Source organism: Petromyzon marinus, chromosome 2 (genome assembly GCF_048934315.1).
Source record: "Petromyzon marinus isolate PM22_M1 ecotype Great Lakes invasive population chromosome 2, UKy_Petmar_22M1.pri1.0, whole genome shotgun sequence".
NCBI classification, from domain to species: Eukaryota; Metazoa; Chordata; class Hyperoartia; order Petromyzontiformes; family Petromyzontidae; genus Petromyzon; species Petromyzon marinus.
The window spans coordinates 19,910,005-19,936,074 of NC_133668.1; the positions used below are offsets into that span (position 1 = coordinate 19,910,005).

Consider the following 26,070-nt stretch of genomic DNA (forward strand, 5'->3'; position numbering starts at 1 on the left):
TGGGACATGGAAGTTTTTTTTCTTTCTAAGAGCACTTGCACCCACCATCTACAAGACGAAACAAGGGATGTTTGTAGAAAAAAAAGATATGTTTTAATGGCTGTGAATTCGCTTTACACGTGAAATATGTATTATTGATTTACATACTGTATGTTATTGGGGACCGATGGAGCGCTGAGTTCACTCAGGCAGTGTATAGGCAAGGCATGGCTTGCTGATGACTCCCATTGGCCATTGAGGTCCGCAACTTAGTTGCACATCCTGCTACAGGCACGTCAATTGTCCTGCAGTGGGTGGGTGTCTCACCTGGGTTTTCTTCGCTGCGTGAACTACCAACCCACTCTTCCTAAATTGCTGGATTACATTGTAGGCGTGCGTCACGACATCCGGTACTGCGCGTCCCGTGCCTCGCCCTCGTAATTTTTTTTTAACCGTAATGACCCCCGAGACTATCCTGGCATTTGGGCCCTGCGTAATGGTCGAGAATTGTTGTATTATTATTAGAAAAATAGACGCAGGTGGATTTTAAGCCACAATTTTGGGCTCACTGAGCAATGTAAGCAATGGGTGCAGAAAATCAATGATAGGGTAAAAACAGCTTAAACCACTCCTTTCCATTGACACTGGCCATTCATCATGATACACTTTACAGGCCAAGGGAATGGCTATGTGCAACATCAACAGCCTCAATAGTTCCACCATTGTGACATTTTCTATATACCGTTTTGAACACCATGACATCACCTCAAGCTGATACACAATATAAATCAAAGTTGAATTGTTTCCCAGCTCTGATGAGCCACACGTCAGTGCTCTCCTCCACGAGAAGCCCTCAACCATTGGTGAGAATTCTACATTCCCTCGGCAGTGGCCATGAGATAACCACATTTGACTTCCCATGAACTGGTCCAAATTGTATCGATCTCAGATTCAGTTCAGTTAATTTAGTTCAGTTCATTTATTTTGGTAATGCCCTGTGAGCCATTCAGCTCTTGAATCGGGTGCAACCACAAAAAAAAAAACACGAACAAGAAAACATCTTAAAGTGACTATGTGACTGTGCAAACAGAAAATCCATGAAAAAAACAGCTAAATATTCCTGAAAAAAGCACCGTACACCAACGCTGTGTGCAAAAAATCCTAGTGGGATGCAAGTCAAACAACAACCACAAGAAAACTTAGATTAAGGCCATCAGTCTAACTTCGTACTACAACAAAACAAACATGTCTAAACCAAAAAACTTTTCAAAATCACGAAAAAATAAAGTCATAATTGCAACGTAACAGTGATCATAGGGACTGTGACCTAATTTTTACAATAAACTACATAAATAACATGTAACACCAAATCCTAGAGCCATAGCTGGCTGCATGAGTTCCTCCACAACAACAGAAGCATCATAAGATCAGCACGCTAAATCAAAATACAGATAATACTTTGCAGCGTCATCCGGAGCGAAACATTTTATTTTATTTTACGCCAATGAATAGCAGTGGCAGCTAGGGGTGTACAACTCCTCTAGAGCAGTTTTGAGAAAAAATCTCATTGGTAGCGATTCAAGTTGCAGTTTATTGGCAATAGCATTCCAGACCCTGGGGGCATCAATAGCAAAGGCCCTTCCTCCAGTTTTTGTACGACAATAGGGAATGTGAAGCTAGTAAATGAGCGAAGACCTGAGGTCAAATTTGTTCTTTGAAACAGAGAGGAGATGCAGTATGTAGTCTGCGGATTTTTTTGTAAGTACATCGTGAATAAATAAGATCTAGTGCACAAGCCGTCGAACATTAAGAGATGTTAAGTTTGACCCAATGTAGAGATCACAGTGGTGAGTCCTATATGGGCAGTTCAATGTAAATCTTAAGGCCGATTGATAGATGGAATCAAGCGTCATCAGTACAGTACTTGGGGCTGATTTATACACGATGCCACAGTAGTCAAGTAGAGGCAGTATGGTAGCTTTTATCAATTCCAAACGGAACATTGGGGGGAAGCAGTGCTTGTGTCGATACAGAAAACCAATTTTTATTTTTGTCTTTTTACCAATATAATCAATGTGATGTTCAAAATTCAGTTTTGAATCCAGGATGACCCCAAGATACTTATAGATCTTGACTTGCTCTATTTGATAATTATTTAAGGAACGTAATTGGGGAAAAATAACTTCCTGCTTTAGTCCTGGTGAGAAGCATAGCACCTTGGTTTTGGAGGTATTCAGGACTAGTTTAAGAGCAACTAGCTGATGCTGTAGTTTGTTGAAATCACCCTGTAGCTTAGGTCGTCTGGTGTGGCTGGGTTAAGTGTAGCAATGTTCATCTCTTCCATGATGTCGGGTCGGTATGGAGAAGTAGGCCAAAATTCCCTGTTGAGGGGATGGCTGGAGGGGGGCTCTCGAGCTCCCTTTAGTGGAGGCTCTTCTGCTAGCAGTGACGTTTAGCCAGACATTACAGAGCTGCACCTTAACGTTTTACCTTTAACACTTGACCACACATGCACGCGTGTAAAGCAACATTGGGCTGGAACTTATTTTGGCTGATTATTTTTTGCCGATGAGCCAAACCCTTGTCACTTTATTAATCAGATAGATAAAAAGTTAATTTGGACCACTCATTAGGATTTTAACTCGCATTCCAAGTACATGTAGGTGTTCTAATCAGTGTTCCAAAAGCCAGGAGATAGGCATATAAACTCCTTTTTAAATACATCTCAAGTTTTTAAATCACTCAAGGCTCGTTTACAATGCACTATAAATAGTTTATATTTTTTGGGCTATTAAGATCAAGGTGTTATCATGGCCAATGCCATTGATGCCACCATCTACTGGCAATGCAACTTCTGGCAAGAGAAGGCAGCAGTGACTGCGTGCTTGCTTCCAGGTTCTGGTCGTGGAGTGTATGGAGGCTGCGTCTCCGAGTGTCACCCTTTGATGCCTGTTTTTTTTTCAGTTGAATAATTTAGTCATATTTCTAGAAATATGCGTTTTAGAGGTTAATTTCAGTTGGTTGTGTGACCATATTTTAAAGGTTAAATTATACAGAGGATGCAGATGGGAATGAGGCCTACTCGTTTGGCTAGTCTCAGTACTCGCACATGGATAGGGGAATTAAAGGCCTACGTGATCTGTTGATAGTCATGTGTGGATTGGCAGAGAAAGGACACCAGAAGCCTGATGGAGGAAGTGAGCCAGGGTTATAACCAAGGATATGCTCTCTGCTTCCAGGTCCTGGTCGTAGTCTACGATTGTATAAAAACTGCATTTGCGAGTGTGATGCTATGATTCCTGTTTCAATGAAGTGTCTGTTCATTTGGAATGAAGAGCCTTCGATGCATTCTCTTCACCTTCTCTACAACCATTGGGCAAACTAGTTGAGAGTTTCACATCATATCTTTTAAGGACGTTTGTCCTGAATTCTACCAGTTTCCCATTATCGCCACATGCTCATTCTGATTGTCAAAGTTGTGTCCATTGGCACGTGACCCAAACATTTGCTGTCCCCAATATTTATTTCTCCAAGACTGTCGCGTTAATTTGTATCGGTGAATGTTGCTAAAATGTGATAATATAATTCTAAAGTAAATTGAAGGAACTTGGGCAAGAAATATTATTGTAATCAGCCTTGTTTTACTCACAAATGTACAAAATATGATCGAGGCAATTTTTGTGGACTCACTAAACGTCTTCTCATTCTTTTACGTATTGTATACATATTTATATTTAAAGCTTTCGTGACTGCAGGGATTCATATTCTTGGTTCTTTTGGTAAAGTCACGTAGAAGGGAAACAATAAAATAATAAAAATATAAAACAATAAAAATCTCAGAGAGAAATAATAAAAATATATAATACAAATCTGAGATTTTTATTTTTTTATTATTTTATTGTTTCCCTTCTACGTGACTTTACCGAAAGAACCAAGAATATGTATAGATATTGGTAAATAATGGCAAAAATTTCAGGATAATAGCTCTACTAGTTTTTTGCAATATTCCAGTGTGAAAGTGCCCCCCAAACACTGTCGTTAAATCAGATCATTGATCCCCCCTCAATGTTTAAATGGTCATTCTGACTGACAGAATTTAATTGAAAAAATGTATGTGGCCTGGTTCTACAGTACTAAAGCACAGAGGACCAAAGGAAAAACATGGAGACGGTGACGCTGAAAGGTCCTCCCCAATCTCTGGATGAATGACCCATCTATTAACTGCCTTTATTATAAAGACGTGAAAACTACAGCCCCTCCCTGATCTAAATACAAACAGATTTTCCCTGGAATGTTTTCTGATTATAGAGCAACATTCTGGTAAATACCTTACCTGGAATGCTCAATAGACTTATCCCCAGTTACTGAACTCATCTTATGTTTTATGTAGTGGCATGACTGCCTTCAGTTGTGGCAGCTATTCTCTATTCCAAGCAGTGTTACCTTGTGCAATTCCTCCGACATGCAATGGCCACTTTCAGCATTTTAGCAATGACACATTTCCATTGCCTTACCTGCTTTCATCTGCTTTACTGTTGTTTCAACCTCTAATCTGGTGACCTCTGGCTACAGGGTAGTCAGAATATGGTAATAAAAGTAGGTTGCTGGATTTTTCACATGTCATTTTTTTAGTGTTATCTTGTTATTCCAGTTTCCTCTGGTCAGCAATGCTCAGTCGAGCAATAGAAACCTGCCTTGTCAGGAGTCCAATATCTTTCAAGGGGTTGTCTTATTTCCGTCCCTTGATAGCACTCTTCATATGTCCAGTCAAGTCAATGGTTTTTTTCTGTGCCTATTTGCCAAATAGTCCATTAGAGAAAGATGCAATAAAGTGAAATTCCAAATTTAATATTGTTTTTTTGTGTAGTCATTGAAGACTGAACTTGGTTTATTCATGAGCAGCTGAAAATCACGATAAAAATTAGAATATCAGTTGTGTTGCTTCTGTTTCAAACATCCACCAGGCACTGAGTCACATGGCCATATCTAAATGCATCATCTTTAATTGTGTGACTACCATGATCTCACAAAGAGACAAGCATCCAGTCTTACCAATCGGTTTTATTTTCATTATACCAGACAATTTTTGTCCCATCAATTTGTTCACTTATGATTGTGCGCAATAGTGTGCATGCATTTCCCTATTATAAATACAATACAATGAACAAGTAACTCGATTTGAGAACAACACTTGCACACTTCATAATTTCAGTATTGTATGGCGAATTTGCACATTAATAAAGAGAAAAGCAGTTTGAAAACTTTGGCAGGTTATTATTTTACACCATATACAAAGAAAACACAATTAGGGAAACAATACATGCAGCAACATCATGAATAAAGTTCAAATTATAAATTGACATTGCTATAATACAAACAGTTCAAAGGACGTTTCCCATGAACAATATATTAACACACATGCAATACTGTACATTAAGGCATTAAGTACAGCGAACCTACAAGGAAATTCAATTGACGACATTTGTATGAGGATCAAACATTTGGTTGGCACTTTATTGACCCAATATTAATCAGTCTAAGCTGACGGCCTACAACAAAGTGTTAGTAACAAACACGGAGGTAGTTGAGAACTTTGTAATCTCGGTAATAACGTAACATGGATCATTTAAGAAGAGAGGACAGGAGGTGTACTGCAATAACCTGGCAGATGTTTCATAGTCTAAATAAAACCAATAATGTCAATAAGTTTGGAATCAAATCCTGCCTAAATGTATTCTAGATAAAATTAGGGAGAGGTTGCAAGAAGAGGGACGTGTGCAGGATAGGAGGGAAAGTTACACCGTCATTAGAATGGCACCGAGGAGTGTGTCGCCAATGTAAAGACCTAAAGTCAGTTGTTGGGATACTTTGAGGAGACCTTGGATGTCAGGTTTTGATTGTTCAACAGCTGTGAGATCATGGAAAAGGAAGCAACGGTGAAGTGCAGTGGCAATGATCAGGATTAACTGTTTCCCTTCGTTAATGAAGCCACGTAAATTCCTTTTAGTATGGTTAACGAATATACATTACAACACTAAAGCACAAATGTTGTTAATTATGCTGGCCTAATAACACCAGCACAATTAAGTATGTTTGACACAACACTGTGTCGAATCTGGAGTTAATTAAATTTCCTTGCATTTTTGTTGTAACTATTCATACGAGCACTGGCGGAGCCGGGGGGGGGGGGGGGGCACGTGTCCCCCCTCCCCCCAATGATCCGATCGAAATCCCTGATTTCGATCGGATCATTGGGGTTTATTAGTAATAAATCGGCATTTTGCGACCCCCACTGCCACTGTGTAGCATATTATTATGTGCCAGGGACTCCATGAGATGATAGGACAATAGTCTGTGTCCATAATTGGCGATAAGTAACGGCAAAGCAGTTATAAGTGACTCAGAATTGTGCGCAGTTGCGTATACAGTCCACGACTTCCCTGAAGGCATCAACACCTTCAGCGAGCGCGATGCCGATCACACACGATTCGAATTCGACCCTCGATCGATGGCTACGCCATCGACGTTCACGCGTCGAATAAAAAGCAAGGGACAAGTCTTTACTGACTAACAACTCCGCTATCATTTTTCATTGCTGGAGGGGTTGCCCTCCCCCCCACCCCCGAACTGAAAATCCTGGCTCCGCCATTGCATACGAGACCCGCCTTATAGATATAACATGTTAAACGTCTGTGCAAATTGTACATCACTGTGCAATAAACTTTGAATCTTTTCACGCATCCTTTTGCAGAATCGTGTAAACAAAAATACCCTAAAAGATTACTCGACATCTGTGATGACCTCTGACCTGTACGTCAGAGAGTCATCACAAGAACGTAAACACAATGACCAGAAATGGCCTTCACCTCGCAACAGCAGCAATAGAATATGGCTCTGCCAGTGCCTGCACCCACTGGCTGATATGAGCTTAAAATTCCTGGGGTTGAACCATTACCTTGATCTGTGAACTTAGTGAACATTCATTTTGAAAGACATGAGTGGAAGGTATTTACCATTTCCCCAATCAGACACCTTACCCTTAGATAGTGGGAACGTATGCATTTCCCACCGGGCCAGTTTTCTAAGGATTGATTTCTACTACAAACACCTGGGAAATTCTGTGCAAAGTTACATTTACAATAATAGGTCCACTGTATTCCACTGTAATAACCTAAATCTCAAACCGGAGATTACCTGGAATTAGTAAGAGAGCACTTGGTATGTCAACAGTGATCACCCTATGGATAGAATGACCCCTGTCATGGGTATGTGGAATTTCCACTATGGAAACAGGGTTGCCAACAGAGATGAATGTATTCGCAGTGCTCCTTTAAGCAAGGAAACACTGACATTTTAAATTCGAATTTTGACTGAGCCATTGATCTAGGCGCTTAACAGCCTCTGGATGTATCACACACACTCAATACCCTCACCCCTTACCACCGCCCACAGATACATCTACACAAATCTTAAACATACACACGTGTATTGTTTACACCCCCCCCCACCCCCAGAAACATTTGTGAGTTGTATTACTAGAATCAAATGTGTTGCTCCTCTATTTAAAACTACATAACAGTACCATAACTTGGTATGTATGTCTGTATTTTTCCTTGCATCTCAGTTTTCACATTATTGACAGCATCATCTCTCTGAGCTTGTGGCTTTGGAAAATTCACTTTTACAGATTTGCATAGCATGTAAATTTCACTCCACGGGTGTACATTATGTATCAACAGGGCACATTACTATTATTAAAAATGGCATTTTTTTGCCACCTGCAATGGAATCCTATATTTTACGTCACTCAATTGTGATTTTACAATTCACTTGTTTTTATTTTACACAAAAAGTCATGGAAAATTGGTATTCTACTTCAAATGCCAAGTGGCAGTGCACATCTGCTTGTTTGCACCAATGATCCACTGGTATAAATTCCTCATGCCTATGGTGGAGGCCAGAATGGCTCCATATGGAAACCACCACCACCATTGCCTTCAAACAAAGAGATACTCATTTTATCGACCATGGAGGGATAAAGTGCTGGGCTGACTCATAACCATAATTCGAATAAGTAATCTTACAATTATATTCTTGGTTCTTTCGGTAAAGTCACGTGGTTTTCACACCTGATGATGATGATTGCTTGTGTTGCAGTCGAAACGTCGTGCTAATTTTATTGTTTTATATTTTTATTATTTTATTGTTTCCCTTCTACGTGACTTCACCGAAAGAACCAAGAATAGGAATCCCTGCAGTCACGAAAGCTTTAAATAAAAATTTAAATCTTACAATTGTGAGCATGGACTCTAACCATTGTGCCACCCAGCCCGCTATTTCTTTAACGTTGCCTACCAAGAGAAGCATTCAGGCTTAACAGGTCTCAATGTTCCTTGCCGTACCAAACAGTCACATGATGAACATCTAATAAGTCACATGAGTAAACTCATTTGGGTGGAGCAGTGGTCAGATAACTAATTTAACAGTAGGAAAGATTTGCGTTCAAATTCCAGATGGAGTTTAATTCGTCAATCACCCCTCTGCAGTCAATACAATTAGTACCACTCTGATGGAAAGCAACAAAGGTCCTTCTATGGAAAAATCGGCCCCCATAATAAATGTTGAGTTAGGCCAATGGCTCGAGGCTGCCATTGCAGATGAGCACTACCGCATGGTTTGTTGAGTAGAAAAGCATTTAGCCCTTTACTTGAAAAAAATTAATAAAAATGAACACATTTAATTTGACTAAAAAGTAACTTTATGGCATAGACAATGCTCACACCTCTACACAATGCCCTAGTAGTGTCTTTGACGCCACAAGTGTGTACCACCTTTGATGCTGTGAAGCACTCTTTTGTAGTGATTGTTTATGATTCGTTCATCATGTGCATCTGTCTATGCAATGCAGGTGTCCTGTGCATTCAGAAACGGCATATACAACTAGCTTGAAAAGGGAAAAAATGGCCAGTCTTCAAGATACTGGGAGCACATTGCACTGAATGAAAACCTTCATAATATTAGTTAGTTTTTGTAAAATTATTTTTTCAGTTAATCAATACAAATTATGAATTTGGTGTAACACAAGCAAACTAAGGATGTGTACACATCCACATCTGTGTTTTGCCATAGAAATAGTCAGTTATATTTTAACTTTTTCCAGTATATATGCTTTCCACATGATTGGGGCAATTTGTCACAAAGTTTTGAGTTTAAACCTTGGCCAGCATTGATTCGACCTATTGCCATCACCGGTCATTCTTAATAAAGCGGATTCACTCGGTGGCAAAACACAAGTGGATGTCCTATGGAGAGAATGGCCACAAGAATGTGGAATTTCCATCTGTGGCTCAGAACTGCTACTGGCGATGAGTGTCACCGAACACTCAGCAAGAGCAATTTGTGTTTTTGACTGCATGTACCTAGTATAATCCACAATATTATCCATTATGACAGTATATGTGATTTGATCACATAAGGGATCTGGCTGGATATTCGTATTGCTAAGAGCGATTGAGTCACAATTGGAAAGTTGTCGGTTCAATCCTGGCTAGGGATCAATACATCCCATCATCCCTCAAGTGTTGATAAAATAGTTACAACTTTTTTGAGAAGTCAACAGATGTGTTGAATAGAGGATTGTAGAATGGTATCCATTGGCTCAGGGCTGCACAAGGAGTTGAGCATTGTCTATTGTTCATTTGAACATGGAGATCATTTAACTTGACTTTGAATTTGTCATAAAATACATTATTTAGGAATAGTAAATATGTAAATCACTGGCTTGAATGATTTTTTCCAAAATATTTTAATTACAAATTCTAAAGCTTCCTACATCACTCACTAACCTTCCAATGTTTCAAATTATCAATAATACCACACCTATGGATGATTATTTTTTTCAAAGAACACAGAACAAAAAAAAGTTAAGGAAAATATGGTTTTATGCATCAACTATGAGTTTCTGATAAGAAATTTCTCTACACAGTGGCTGTTGCTTGTGGGCCTGACTCTTTTTGACTTTCATCATCTCGGAGAGAACAGCCATGCCATTTGTCAGAAACTCAAAGACAAGGGATGTCCGAAATCCCCCTTTAAGTCACCAACAGCTCCCATAAATACCACGTCTAAAATGCTCAATGTCAGGAACAGTGTAAGATATAATTGTAGGCAGTGGTTTCAGGAAGTATCCATCCAGTGCAGATTTCGCCTTGGGTGCTGTAGTGAAAGAAGGCCTCCTGGTCACATCTCAGCCCTCATACATTGGTGGTCTATGAAAGGTACACAGACACGTGAAGTCGATGCAGCTAGTGCGAACTTGGAAGTCTCAAGGCGTAGCAATGCCTACCAGCGTCCCACCTGAACGCCGGGCAGTCTGTACACCACACGGCACCGCAAATCTGGCGGTAGCTCCATTAACAAGTGTCATCTTCCCAACCTCCCCCCCCCCCCCCACCTTCCTTTTACCATTCAAAAAATTGTCGTCAGGGGCTGCTTGAGTACGGGAATTCAGGTATGGCTTGTGAAGGGCCCGTGTGCTCCTCGGGTCTGCAGTATCTCTGCATGGTCCTCAGCTCCCGTCTCATGCACTTGGGGCAGGCCACCGTGCTGCCCTTGCAGGCTTTGTGGAAAACGGCTTGGCATCGCTCGCACCTGCAAAAACACATTCTCTCAGCGTCCCTCTTGCTAATATTGACCACACCACGTGCAGGGAGAAACGCATCACTGCGGCGGTGGCAACAAGGCCTTTTATTTTCAGCCATCTGGCCTGGGGTAGTGCTGCGGTTGAAGCGCTCGAATTGCAATGGAAGCGTCTCAAGCTGAAATCCCTGGAGGAGATTAGTACAACTTTGGGGGGGAAGTCAGCAGTCGTCATCCTCAAAAGTAACCTCCACCATTGCTAGAAGCATGTGGAATTTTCACTGCTGACTTGTGGCTACTAACAGAGATGCCCCAGTTGAGGATGGAGACGAGTATTCTTTTTTTAATTTGCACACATTTTTATGATTTAGAGTATTTGCGTGAGTTAACTCAGGACAGCCTCACCGAGTCTCAAGACTCATTTTCAGGAGGGTTCTGCCAAGTTTTCTCAGGAGGCGTGCAATGTGTTTATGAGTAATATCAGTTGAGTTATTTGCAGGTAACATTTGCCTAGCAAACAACTGGTCTTGTTTAATATGCAAATCAGTGATCTATATCTGTGCACATGAACATGCATTTAACATTGCATGTAAATGGTAGGAAATTGATACAAAAAAACATGCAATTTTAATTGACGGTGCAGTTATGCAGAAAGCACTTAAGTGCAGATAACTGCATATATAAAATAAAATGGCAGACAATATTTACTGGGAAATCTAAACTCTAACCATTTAATTACCATTATATCATGGTTCTCAGTGACAGTCTGCATCTGGGTATGGGCATACTGATGAGTCCTTATGTGGGAATAGTATCCAAAACTTCCATGCAAGGGAAAATAAAAAGAATGTATTTATAAAAAAGGTATGTTGCTTAAAATATTGAATCACTGCTTGTTCATAGGTACAAAGGAAAAGTTACAACATACATTGGCCTATATTCTTGGTTCTTTCGGTATTTTCGTCTCCCCCCTCCTTTTTTCTGAACATAGATGGACTCGTCCATCTGAATAACTGCCAAATCGCTCTCCGTGGTGCTAACGTTAAAAAAACGCCACTTTTTTCAAATATTCTTGCTGTGGTTTTCACACCTGATGATGATTGCTTGTGTTGCAGTCGAAACGTCGTGAGAATTTTATTGTTTTATATTTGTATTCTTTTATTGTTTCCCTTCTACGTGACTTTACCGAAAGAACCAATAATATGAATCCCTGCAGTCACAAAAGCTTTAAATCAAAAAATACATTGGCCTACTTTTACAAATTGTTATGTAGGGCTTCAGTAATTCCCCAAAGTTGCTGAAGTAGGAGCTGAACTTCCAACTGTGTGCAAACTGGCTCAGTAGCACTTGCACTGAATGCTTCGGCTATACAACCCACTTCACCATTGCAAACTTTTCTTTATTAAATGCTTGATGGGATTGCTGAAAGTCAACAGATACACTTTAGTGTTGCTGAAAAAAATATACACAATCAATCCCCATTGCAGTTAATTTCACCAAGTTTGCTAAGTGTTAATCTTAGCACTCGGGTGCTGTCAACTTTTGAAACTTAGCACAGCCGTTGTCACGATTAAGAGTTTTTAAAGAGGCCAGCACCTTCCGATGACAGATTTACCGACATTCCTAATGCTAGTGTGACAAGTGCACACACACACACCCATTTGTGTGTGTGCATACATACTGCCCTGCGTGTAGGTATGTCACCTTAGCCAACACTTGCAAAATAGCCACGTACAAGCATACATGCGAGGCACTGGCATAAACTCACCAAGTTAACATTTAGGACTCGTGCGCTAACACAAAAGGACAAAGATTTCCCTCTTAGCTTTGGGGAAGAGCACCATGCATGCTCGGACACCTTTGTCTGACATTAACACACCACACTAACCCATGAGTTAACATTAAGTCAGTGAGAGGGAGGTCTAGATCAGATAACACTTGTCATTAATGTGCACAGCTGGGAATAAAAACTGCATGGCTGGGATCATAGGGCAGCAGTGGATGAACCACTATACTAATGCTCCTGATATATATACACACATACACACAAAGACAAAGATCCCCCGTGTAGCCTTAACAGACTGTAGGGGCAAGTGCTGTTAGCGAGCACCTATGAAGGCCGGCACGGCATACGAGGGGGTGGGTGGCCAACACCACGCCCGGCCGCCTTTGTCTCCCCAGTGGCAATGTTTACACATCGCACCAGGTACTCATTTGAGGCTGAGTCGACCTAGGGGAGGCCCAGGATCGGTTCAGATAATCGTGACTGGTGATGGCCGCGAGCGGGAATCGAACCAGAGTTGCCAGGTTCGTAGCGCAGCACGCTAACCGTGACACTACCGCTCCCCATACACACACACACAAGACACACACACATGCATTGACAAACACACACGTACCCTTAAGAAGTTAGGACTATGTTTTCCCTGCATGGAATTTGTTGAACCATTTCCACTGGTTCAGTCCTGAATTCTCTGTTCACATTGGGTCACTTTCTTCTTGCCAATGCCAACCGGCATGACCAGATGGGGTCGTGCAAACAAACGGGCGAGTGTGGGGGAGGAGGGAGAAAGGGGGTGACAGAACGAGGGAGAGAAGGAATTGGCCACCTACGCCAAGGCTTGTAGGACCACACAATAGCCTTTGTTTTGCCTTGTTATTGTGGTAGTTAGCAACGGGTCTTAGCCTAATGGTTGTTCACACAATGGTGCCAAATTCAAAAGAGCACTCCCAAAACATGGGCAGCATTCAGGCAAGCATTGATTTATTCGTCTCCTTTATTTAACCAGGTTAGAGTCCATTGAATTACACAGTCTCCTAGGCCTTATGTTATATTAGGATGGCTATTATTATTGTTTTTTAAAAGTCAAAACGATACCCTTGATTATCTCAAATGATGGCCATAAGCTAGTGGTGGCAATTCCACATTAATATGGTAGAGGCCAGTCTCTCTGGAAGGACAGAAATGAACATGTTCTACCTGGTACACTTTGTATTGCCCACAAAGGGATGATGGTCTGAGTCAAAACTTGATGGGGAGCTTAACTTAGGCCTTCTGAATGTGAATGTTCTCTAAGTACAGTTTCATCTACTTTAATAATAAAAACAAATCTGATCTGCAGTCTATAATGTCACTTTATAGCAGATAGCACACATTGGTTACCAGGATACCATCATAGCAATTAAATCAATATCTCAATATATTGGCTTTGTCTCGATGTTGCTGATGTTAACACACAGTACCAGTCACTCATTTAAGGCTGAGTCAACCTAGGGCTGGCCCAATTGCCACTGAAGCGCAAAGGGTAAAATGCAGGATGCTGTGATCGCAGTACGAGCCACTGCGTCACTGACCTGTACATACGTACTCATATACACATACGCCCAACCATACACATGACTTCAGTAGAAATGGAGAATAAAAACTGACAAGAGCAGAAAATAATAGATATTTGCTACCTAGTGATTTTTTTTTATATTCTTGGGTCTTTCGGTAAAGTCACGTAGATAAGTTCAAATCGAATAACAAAAATAACAAAAAACAAGCAATCGTCATCAGGACGATTGCTTGTGTTGCGATCGAAACGTCGTAGTTTTTGTTATTTTATTTGAACCTATCTACGTGACTTTACCACAAGACCCAAGAATATGAATTCCTGCAGTCACGAAAGCTTTAAGTCAAGATTTCTACTGATTTTTGTTCCAAGCATTGTTAACGAGCACCTAATAACATTTAAACTGCATAATTGTGCAAAATGTATCCAGTATCACTTCTAGCAGCCTTAGTCTCCTGTTTGGTAATGGTTACCACACCACACTAAATATGGATATTTTAGGCTAAAGATGACAGTGAAGACACAACACTACATTCATGTAAAATTAAACACGCTTAAATTTCCCTATGACATTGAATATCTGCCAGACTCACAATACGGTGATGTACAGAGCCACTGGACAGATGTGAGGGGATAAAGCCGCGCACTTCGCAGGGACTGTGATTCAAAACTGGCTAGCTTGTAACACATTACAAAAATTGTATATTCAGATCCAGGTTCAGCAAATTAGCAGCGTCAGAGCTATACCCACCGAATGGTAGAAGACACCTCGAAGGGGTAGATGATTTCAGAGCTGTTGCAGATTTCACAGATGAAGCCCTTCTGGCTGCAGAGGCCACAGGAGTAGACGTGGTCGGACGCAAACTTGATGGTCTTGGCGAGGAATGGGGCGAACCGACCATCGATGACCTGAGGAGTGCAGCTTTGTGTTAAGCAAGGCCGCAAGCGAAACGTGAAGACAAAAAGAAACACGGCACGGCTATTTCTTGCGACCTCCACTGACCCACGTTCCGCCCAGTGTCCACTTTCCCATGTCAGCTGATCTATCTCCATTCAAATGCAAAAAAGGGATCATCGATTCATTTGTAAATTAGCTTACACACATTATCTGCTGATAAGGAGACACTGGATGCTTAGGTGGTGGTGAAAACAGGTGAAACAAAAACTGGTTGATTTTGGCAACCATATATTAAACTTTGCTTTGCTGACTCATAATCATTAGCATGGGCTGGCAATTGTGTGCAATGTCATATGCCAAGTTGTACATGCGAGCAAATAAATATAATTACATAAGCATTAACTTTTTAAATGTAACTGCAATCATCTAGGTCATCTTTTGCGAAAACGAAAATAAACATAATAAATTTTCACCATTGGCTTTGGGCCACCAACGAAGATAAACACTGGCCAATGTTACTTATGGCATAATATAGACATGTATAACCTATCAAAAAATAATCTAATACTCATCAAATTTCGAATGCCAAGGAGGATTTTGAGCATGTATTGTGCTTGGATGGGTGACCACCATGCATAACAGGTTGTCATAGTGGTGCATGTCTGTATGGTGGCCAGCAGAGGGCAGTGCGGCAAAATGCATTGCATTGCCCTGTGCTCACTTGTCTATGCTCCCCACACCTTCATCAACCAGCACTGACCAGTTTGGTGAAGTATGGTGAAATAACCTCCACGACCTGAATGGTGTGCTGATGGTCCTCATCCACAACAGACTGAAATAAGGGCTTTACATGTGCACATGTACATACACCTTTATAAACTTTAGAGACAATATATTAGTTCAGGGGATTACTGTATAGAAAACTGTAAAAAGATCTCGTCAACAATTGCCAAACATGCCATTTATGTGACAAGTGAACATGGCGTTGAGCGATAAATGAGAATGTATAATTGGTCCAAAAAGGCATGCAAACTACTGTACTGAACAAGCAACATATCTCATTTTCAGCCACATTTTGAAACATCTGCTCGTTCACAACAAAATGAAAACAACCCTGTCACAATTTACTCCATTCAAAGTCGTGTCAAAGTGTCTTCAAGCTCATACTTCTTGGTGGCCTTTTCCATGAGTGGAAGTCCACATTTCTATGGTAGGGGCCAGTATCACAAAAGGATTGCGCCATTGCCGAGTCTGCCGTCTACCCCTCTTGCCATCATTGTGGAAATATTTTAATTGGGCAGTGACACAGGCATGATGGTGCGATCCTGCACTCCGGTGCTTTGGACAAGAGGTTATGGATTGTATAAGGACCATGATGTGCATGAGACATCTGACCTACTTGTATGTGTTTTTTTTTACTCTTACCCCCCCCCCCAAACATAACAGTTTTTTTCCTCTGGCAAATTCATGCATCACACATGCGACACATGATTTAATAAGTTGCCCAAAAATACCAAACCAACTCCCGATTCAAAAAGTGTCTTGAATCTCAGTGAGGCTTTCCTAGATAAGTAACGACTTAGTTCGCTTACTGATCAGCAAGCTAGCCCAAATGCTACTTTAGCTGACCGTACAATGTTTTCAAGTGAAAACCATGAAACGGACATTGAACATAGCTGTCAAACACTAATCATTGAAATGTACACCTGGAAAACTTTAAAAAAATTCCAAGAACCACAGAACCTTTGGGAAGGAGTCAATGTTCAAAATGCAACGTTTTACCATCCCGAGTTGAACCTGTATAGCTTGCCATCACATAGGGCCTAATCTCAAACTGTTGATAGCTAAGGGGTGGTACCTTAAGCTAAGCAACACATGTTAACTTTGAAATCAGGTAGAAGGCAGTCAAATTGTTTGGTAATAAGGCACCAAACAAACCCACAGTAGAGCCATGATCACTGGTAATAACCTCATACTTTTTCCACAATAACCACAGACTCGGCAAAGAATAAAGCCAGTGGTGATGGCACTAAAAAATCTGCTGCTAAATCTCCACAAAGCAGATGTCTCAGATTTGCAAGCCAAGTCAAAGTGTATCAGTGTTAAATTCAGCGTTTTGTGTTACTCATCTCTATTGGCAATCTTGAGCTAAAGTGAAAATTCCACATTGCCATGACAGGAGTCAGTCTCTGCAGAGGGTGACCACCATTAATTCCTCATAAAATTCTACTCATTTAAATCAACCCCAGAGGGGTGATGGATTAAGCTGACCCCCTATCTAACACACCTACCAACACAAACCCTTGTGTCCATCCGTTTTGTGGGGATGTTAAATGTGAGTCGAGCACTCTAACCAAAGCTTGGGAAATGGAATATAATTACAAAATGAGAATTGTAAACAGGACAACCCAAACAGAACAATCAATGCTTTGGCATGACAAAAGCTAATAAGGGCTGCTTTGATGTGGTAGCTTGTGTCGATGGATTGATTAAGGAAGGAAGCACTTTACATATTAATGTTAATTGTTTAACTGTGAAATAATGCATATCCTTGAATTTGAGATAATGAAAGACGAAATAATTACAACAGACAAAATAATTCAGGATTTCAGTGCAACCTACCAGTTCTCAAACTTCACCTCGAGCAGCGAAGACGCATACCAACACACATTTCCGTATACCACTACTTCATGTTGTGCTATCCGCTTCATGAAGTGCTCCACATAAGTTCCATGTTAACAGCTCTTACAGCATGGCAATACTGTTATCAAAATAGCAGCTGGTGGCACCAAAAGGCTTAGACTAAAAAAATTATACAAATTTAAATAAAATAACCAAAAGAGTAATGGTGCAGGGCTCATCTTTATTGGCAACACTGAGTCAGTGATTACAATTACATGTTCCTATAGTTTCGACTGGTCCCCATGCAATAAGAACAGCCATGGGCACACAGTTCACCCAGCATTGCGTGTACTCAACCCTTGTCACGTTTATATTTTAATTAACGGTGTGGAGGGTCACTGAAATTGCTGTGACCATGGCTTTTAAAAACAAGCGGTAAGCTGAAATCAGATGTCATTCATCTACTGGAATTTTCCTCAGCTCCATTTACCAAACGCTTAACCAGTCACGAACATGGGAGCGTGTTGTTTTAGTGTAAAAAAAAAATTGAACGATGACATGCTTCAATGGCGAGTCCTCATCAAGTTTCCTTACGCCTGCTTCAGCTTCCCAGCAGAGATGGAAAGAAAAATGAGCTAGCACGAGTTTGGAATGGACTTAAATGGTTACGCCTGTCATGAAACGTGTAGGCTGTCCCAATCACCCCTGCCCAGCTCAAGAGTGATTTTTTATAAAAAAAATGCATATTATGTATGGATATCTATCTATTAAGTCAACTTTGTTCACCTTCGTGGGTTTGAGACATGGTCGTCGGTATGCAGTTAGGCAGAGAGTGCTTATAACTGGAGCTTATGCCGTCAAACAATGTCTGCGCTAATTAAAAAAACACGACAGTACACAGCACTGTGAGCTAATTCCCATGTTATGCTATGATGTGGGGAGGAACATAACCGGTGACTCTGTAGCAGATCAACGGATTACAACAGGCAGTTGGGGATGCATTTAGGTCAGAATCACTGTACTTGCCTCAAAATCCATGAACGGTGGTAAGGCCAACCTCCTGTATCTATCATTGCCGCCATCCATACTTTAGAGCAGTGGCGCATACAACTGCCTAAGCACCTGTGCAAGCGAGCCCGTCACGGCACTGCTGCTGTCTTTATCGGCCGGAAGGCAGCGACAAGAGCCCGCATGGCACTGTAACTGAGGGACAAGAGCTGTTTAATAAACTGTGTTGGTTTTTTTCTGCCGGATTTGCAATTAAAAGGTCAGCTTTCACAACAAAGAACTGTACGGCAGGCAGGGCCACACGTGCAACTCTGACATGGGCCCGAATGACTGCTATGCTAAGGCTTGGCGGCTCACATATAATGAGAGGGCATGGCTGTCATAAGCAAATAACTGGTTACCTGTGGCTTTGCCACTTTAAATTGGTTTCCTGAGTCTTTGGCAATACCACTGACCCATAAGAATCCCGAAGGTGCCTTAATCTGGCTCTCAGCCCTGGTTAAAAACAGGAAGCCCTAAAAATCCTAAATGGCTTTAGTTTGATAAGATGCAGGAGTTAATAATGAATTCTAAAAATCATAAAGAAATGCCATAGTCTGAATCCTAAATATGCCCTTAGACTTTGGCTTGTTGCGACATGGGGATTTTATGATACATAGTAAAATGTAGCATTTTCGCCTTTTCAAAGTATAGTCATATGATGATTACTGTTACTTTATATTTCATATTTTATTTCCTGAAAAAAAATACATTTATGAAATAACATTCAATAACTGAATGTAAATAGTTATTGATAGCTATTTAAACTTAATTTGTACTGGAAGCATAGCAAAGGGCACAATGATAAAATAAACATGTCAAGTACAATTACGAAGTTATGGGAAAGTTAGTGATAAACGCCATATCAGAAAATTGTATATTGTATCGTGAAAAGTGATATTGAGGCAAACCTACTTATACCAATCTTCTATACTTCAGCAACCGTTAATCTCAAGAGTGAAGCAATGTCAATGGTAATCCTTTTGTTCTCCTAATAAACTCAGTGCGTGGCCCTTCAACGCTAATTTGCCAAGACATGAGATACTATTTTGAGTCATGGTTACTATAATTACCCATCCTACTTGGAGGTGGTGATGGAGATTATTATCGTCGGTAAGCTGCGCCATGTGATATGAAATCATCAGCGGTTGTATAATTGGTTAACCGAGTCCCGCCATAATAATACGAAATTTCCGCCAATTGCTCAAGACCACCAACAAGGATGAGCAGATCATTTGAGCATGGGGGAACATTTGAGTGTGGAGGAAATTCTACTTTGATGTTTTTGTGTATGTAATTACTTTTCTTGTTTTTGTGTTTACACATTTTTAATAGCCATATTACCTTCAAAGTTTGCGAATTTCATACCAGGCATACAATTACACGCTTTTCCTCTTTCCCATCGACACAAGAGTATCTTTCCAAAAAACTCTGTTCCAAATTCTGAATTGTATTATTCCTGGTCTCCTTCAAAATAATGGCACAGTATAAAAAAACTTACCTGTTTAAAAATGAGTGACAATCATGACGATATTTACTAAAACAAACTTTTATCGCATACATTTTTAAATACTAGACAGAACGTCATGTATACAAGTCCTTTGAAGTCAAGGATCTTTGGTTACAAATATACCATAGGTTATGATCATTAGAGTTTAAACAAAAACAACTTTCAAAACCGTTTTACACACTCACTATAGCTGTGCATATCGAAGTTCTTTGAAGTCAAGGGTTCTTGGTTTTCCCAAAACATAACCATTTCCAAGTAATTCTCACCGAGGGATTAGTCAGGACAGCACAAAGGCTGCTCATCGGCCCTTTCTGGCCACTGCACATGAGCAGTATTACCAGAAAATCCAGTTCCATTTGAGTGCTGGTTAACACACGCAACATAGAATGCGCTTTCAAATATTCAAGGATTGTTAACAGTAACCCAATTTTACCTCCGTCTTAAATTGGACAATAACCCGCTTGATGTGTTTGTGGTGCATCAGTAAACGAGAGCAATTTTGAAAAGGAACATGCAAAGGATGTTTGTGTAGCCAACCGTGCTAATCGGAGGTGCGAGGAATGACAAACTGAACACAAAAAGCAATTCAAGAAATTCGTTTTCAATCTAGATTTAAAACTGCATAGCACTGGTGGCTTCCTTATATCGGAAGGATGTGCATTCCAGACGGCCATAGCAGTGCATCTGAAAGCGCGCACTGCGTTAACCGTCTTTGTTCGATGACTACAAGCCATTTAAATACAAATATGCACCAGCAGCCGAGCTTGAATTCTGGATTTTAATTGGATGTCACGGTATGCTATCAGTTCAGTACTCATCTGGAAGTCCCATTAGTCAAAGGGTTAAATACGAATGAATGTTGTCAACTAAACAAACCCATTGAGATATATTGATTATTTTTATTTTCAACTTGACTGTTGGTTGTTGTTGTGGAATTTACTATGGAACATCAGCCAAAGTGCACATCCATCTCAATCACATTCCACTATTTTGTTTGGACAAGCTGAAGATTAATGTTGTGCACAGTCCCTTTCTTTTTCATACTTCTTTCTGCTGTGCAAGCTTCAGTTGGGATGTGTGAGCAGCAAAATTTGCAAAGTGTTATAAAGAAATGACCCAGTGCTTGTTCTGGGCTCATCCATGCAGGGCTGTCCCCACTTATTTGTCAGACAGCGCATTCTGCCAGCATAGATGCCGGGGGGTGCTTTAATGCAAGCTCAGAGCGCTTGGCTAGAATTCTAGATTTAAAGCTTTCGTGACTGCTAGGATCCATACTCTTTGGTTCTATTGGGTAAAGTCACGTAGGTGAAAATAAAATAACAAAAAATCACGACGTTTCGGCCACAACACAAGCGGCCTACATCAGGTGAAGGGACGAGACTGTCCGGAGGACAGCGCTGATGGCTTCCTTATATCCTCCAGACAGTCTCGTCCCTTCACCTGATGAAGGCCGCTTGTGTTGTGGCCGAAACGTCGTGATTTTTTGTTATTTTATTTTCACCTACGTGACTTTACCCAATAGAACCAAAGAGTACGCTTGGCTAGAGCCGATTTATTTCTGAAAATGGCTTGGTGAATACCCAATTAATATATTATATAAGTTCAATATACATACATACATGTTGGTGGCATCTGCCCATTAAATTCTGGTTAAAGGTGTGCAGTACACAACATCCGCATGATGTTGCTATCACATAATAGCATGCATGATATGGCTTGCTCTTGTTTGTCCCGCAGTCCCAATTGGAGAACTTCAGGCTCAAGATTAATTGGAAGATCGAGTCAGATGGGTTCCCTGTAACCTGCGAATCACTGCCGTCATTGCTCAAATCAATGCCGTCATTGCTCAAACCAATCACGTCAAAAGTTCTAGCCACATCGCAGGTATCTGTATTAAAATTCTACAAATCACAAACATATAGACAGTAAAATTACCACGCAAGTTGCAAGCTATACCAGCATGTTACCCACATATTTTGTGCTATTAACTACTATGTTCTGAAAAACCCTGCAAGAATTGATGTTGCTGATATATATATTTCATCAGCTGATCCAGGGTTGCAAAATTATCTCTGTGGCCCGCCAAGCTGACATCCAAAGTGCTGATTACAGTTGTCAATTGTATGCATCTGTTCAAATGTAGGATTACTTGAGATGTTTTTTTTTCAAGAGGAATTTAATATTAATACCGAAAAATACTATCTTGATGAAACAAATAAAGAATGGTTTTGAATGCTTATTATATAACTTATATTTGATTTAAACATGGTGGTCATGAGATGGCAGTTTTGAGTAATTGCTCAAAATTGTGGGCTTTGAATACTCAGGCTTTTCTGGGTAAATAATTTACACTATTATCATATTTTAATTTAAATTACCATAATTATATAATGTAATTAAAGCTATGCGTGTATATACAGATGCACCATGTCTTTTCGAAATTAAGACCTAGATTTGGGGAAAGCACAGTGGGGTTGAAAATTCAATTTTACAATTTAGCTGCAATATGAATTTTATAGGAGGTGATTGGATAGATCTGTCCTGAGCTGGCACCGCTGAGATCCTGGGTTTGAATCTGAGCAGCTATCTGTGATTTCAACTGGGTTCTTACATTTAGCATCATGTTAAAGTTGATTATGCACTTTTGCTAAATTCCATCACTTAGAATATAGGTTGGCTACGTAAGGTATGAAAGAAGTTCAATATAAATACATGTGGCGATGTCAGAGCAAACGTGTAAGAGACAGTGCACTTCCTACTGTGTAAAAATCAATGCTTAGGATTCGAGAAATACCTCTTTCGTAGGCTCTTCTGACACACTGCCCTGTGCGATCTACAATTTGATTCTTGTCTCATGCAAAAATGCCAATAGCACAATTAGATTTGGGGAAATAAGATAATACAACTGTAAAAAACTGACGTTATAAAACACGGGCTTGCTCTTTCAAACACCTATGCATGTATTTTACTTCCACTTTCAACAAACAATAAGACGTTGCATGTGTTTGCTGTTACGGATGACAACATTGGAAATGGGTGAACTTTGTTTCCTGGTTGACTGGGGCTCTGTAGCTGCTGCTACTACACATCAAGTGAATTTTCTGAGTGCAGAGCCTAAAAAAAAGACTCTGTGTGTACTTAGAGAATAACCGCACCAATCGGGTGGAAGAAACAAGGCTTTTAGTTTGAGTGGGCTAATCAATGTGCTCCCTTTGAATGGTGCTAAAATCAACTTGGTAAAAACCGTGCATTTACTCCTTAAGCTCCTTTGCCCTGGCAGCCTTTGTTCAAATATTGACACCATTAACGCTAAAACCGCCGCTGGTGGATTAAGTCCAATCCACGGCCAATTTAATTTGAAAGCATTTTAAGATTTACATTTGTTAATCTCCTCCATTTACCTCGGAGGACATTCACTTAGAAACAATCTAATCCCAAATGTAAACGAGGAGAAATTGGTGTGGGATAGCACTTGAAAAACGTATCAGACTATAACCTCCTCATGTATGTATGTATGTTGAACTTCTTTCGCACCATATTTAGCCAACCATACTAATCATAAAGCATTATAACTGAAAAAATATATAATAGGCAACAGCATAACTCGACAGAAATATCACTTCTTTGGCACAGGGGTAAAAGGCAGCCATACCGATAATGGCTGACTTAAGAGCTGGAGGGAGCATATTGCTCTTAGGATATTTTAATCAAGTCGATCTGAATAAAACTAAAATTAATAGATAATCGTGGAAACGAAATCTATTGAAATAGTGACAACATGACGTTACATTTTAAGTCAACAAATAGACCAATTTAAAAGTGAAAAGCTGCATAAAAAGGAGGTTAAAACCAATTAAAATGTAAAAGCGGAGACGTTCTGTCTATATAAATGAGCTTGGGGTGGTGGCTCGTATTCATTGGTGACCAGGGCAACGGTGGAAATTTCACATTTGCACGATGAGGGCACATTTCTCAATCGGACAAGCACCAATGCAGTTCAATACTTAATGGTACACACATTTGATTCTATTAACGAGTGGCTCATCGCACTTGTGATACTTTTCAAATGTATTAATAGGGGGGGGGTGGGTTGTTAAAGACGCCCTTTAGGGTCTGTAAACCTCTTGTACACTTCGCAGCAGTGACATTAAAGTGGGCACCTGTACATTTCATTGTGGAGAGGAAAAGGTGGTTGTCATTACCTGTTGGAGGTCTGTGATGGAGTACAGGTGCATGTGCGCCAGCAGATACTCCCTCGGCAAAACCCTGGGAACAGAGAATTTCACATGTGAATGAATACCCCGACTCATTCTTGACTCATGACTGATATTCTACCGAGAAATGATTGTGTGATGATAAATGATGAAATGAGTTGCACGATAATTTTAGACAGTCCAGCTGACCCAATGGCATTGTGTTCAGAGCACTCAAATCACAATCAGAAGGTTGCTAGTACAAATCCTGGTTTTGTGTCAACTCAGGCCGTCATACCTCCAGGGCCAATGAAAAGACTAATACTTTGTGGCACTCTACAGCGCCACCTGGCTAAATCGCTCAATTTCAGCATTGTCTTGAAGCTGTTTTCTACGCCTTCTCAATGTATCAAACATTTTTCTACTTTACAAATATGATGTTAATGATAAAGTGACACACATTGTGGAATAGTCTTTATTATTAGAATATCAATCAAAAGAAGATTTAGGATTTTAGCCTAAAACCATGATACCAATTCAAAGTAGCATTTGCTTGTTTTGTAAAGTAAGATCATACTGGACTTTTATTAACTAATTTTAGTTATGACTGTATAATTGTTTCACATTTATTTCAAGTTTGTGTAGATTGGGGCATTAATTAACCCCAGAATTGAGTAGATTTGACATTCAAGTCCAAGTGTTTTCCTGCTCAAATGAGCATTGGGTGGTGCCAATCTCAGTTGGCCATCATGAGCCGATGGTATAAATTTTACCTTCTAGTGGTATTCATTTTATCAATCCAAGAGGAATTGTGGGTTGAGTTGTTCTACGAACCAGGACATGAGCCCATGACCTTTCAATTGTAAGTCGAGCATTATCACGGTGCTACCTGGCCATATTACATGAGTTATCATGATCTAAATATGCTTGTTGAGATAATATTATGAATTATGTTTAAGTATCCTGGCACGCCTCACAGAACCTCAGTTATTTTCAGGCTTGGGAGTTTAAAATATTTTCACATCAACCCCAGTTTTTATGTAAACCAATGCTATTGCAGGTCAGAACTTGCGCCTTTTCTAAACTACATTGTCATCCATCAGCATCCTTACAAGTTTACGCACCGCCAGAATTTGAACTACCCCACGTACTGCCAATCCCACTGGATTACTGTAATTGAATAATTTGAGTGTTTTATCTTTATCATTGGTGTTTATCATAGTTTATGAATACCCACAAGACATCTCCCTGGCATTATTTTGGTATGTTCATCACAATGGTATTAGGGCTGATGTCTTGGGGGATTTTGTCTAGGCTGCAACTTGAAGGCACTGTTTACAAAGGTCTAATAAGCAGTGACATCCCAGTGTGTATTAGCTGTGCTATCAGGGTCCTTAATAGGCAATGCTGCCCATTTTCACCAGCAAATCTAATAGCGGAAAATTGCATTTCATACAGCAGTGAGTCTAAAGGAGAATTCAATTAAATGAGACTTTGCTGCTCATTAAGAAAATGCAACAGTCAGAGATTAAGAAACAAAGTGTATTGCCATTTACATATATTTTCATTTCACCCATGTGAAAACCCATTCCAGACTAATCTCTGTTACAAGGAAAACGGGGGATAAAATAACAGATAATCAAATATTTTGGAATGCTGTATTAAATAGGTTACATCAAAAGTCAAACGGCCAGATTCACATCTGGATGAAAAGGTAAAAATGCATTACTTTGGAAATGTGCCTCATTGTTGGAAATGAAAATATCAACAATTGTTTTTTTGTAATTGGGCAACGCATGAATTGGGCACAAGGTGTCTCTATACTCAAGTGAGCATAGGCTGGTGTTC

The 26,070-nt window shown here is 40.2% G+C and overlaps 1 protein-coding gene across 3 annotated transcripts in view; it reads right to left on the minus strand.

The window, feature by feature from the left end:
• Positions 1-5,020: 5,020 nt before the first annotated feature.
• LOC116945297 (pleckstrin homology domain-containing family M member 1-like) overlaps positions 5,021-26,070 on the minus strand; it is a 70,712-nt gene continuing 49,662 nt past the window's right edge. For 2 of the 3 annotated variants that reach the window (XM_032959715.2, XM_032959721.2), the window contains exons 10-12: positions 24,232-24,295; positions 14,704-14,861; positions 5,021-10,629 (exon numbers count right to left, since the gene is read on the minus strand). In XM_032959715.2, the coding sequence (XP_032815606.2) occupies positions 10,461-10,629; positions 14,704-14,861; positions 24,232-24,295 (391 nt within the window). In that variant the 3' untranslated portion in view covers positions 5,021-10,460. The remainder of the gene's footprint in view (positions 10,630-14,703; positions 14,862-24,231; positions 24,296-26,070) is intronic. The other variant, XR_004403229.2, reaches the window with a different exon arrangement.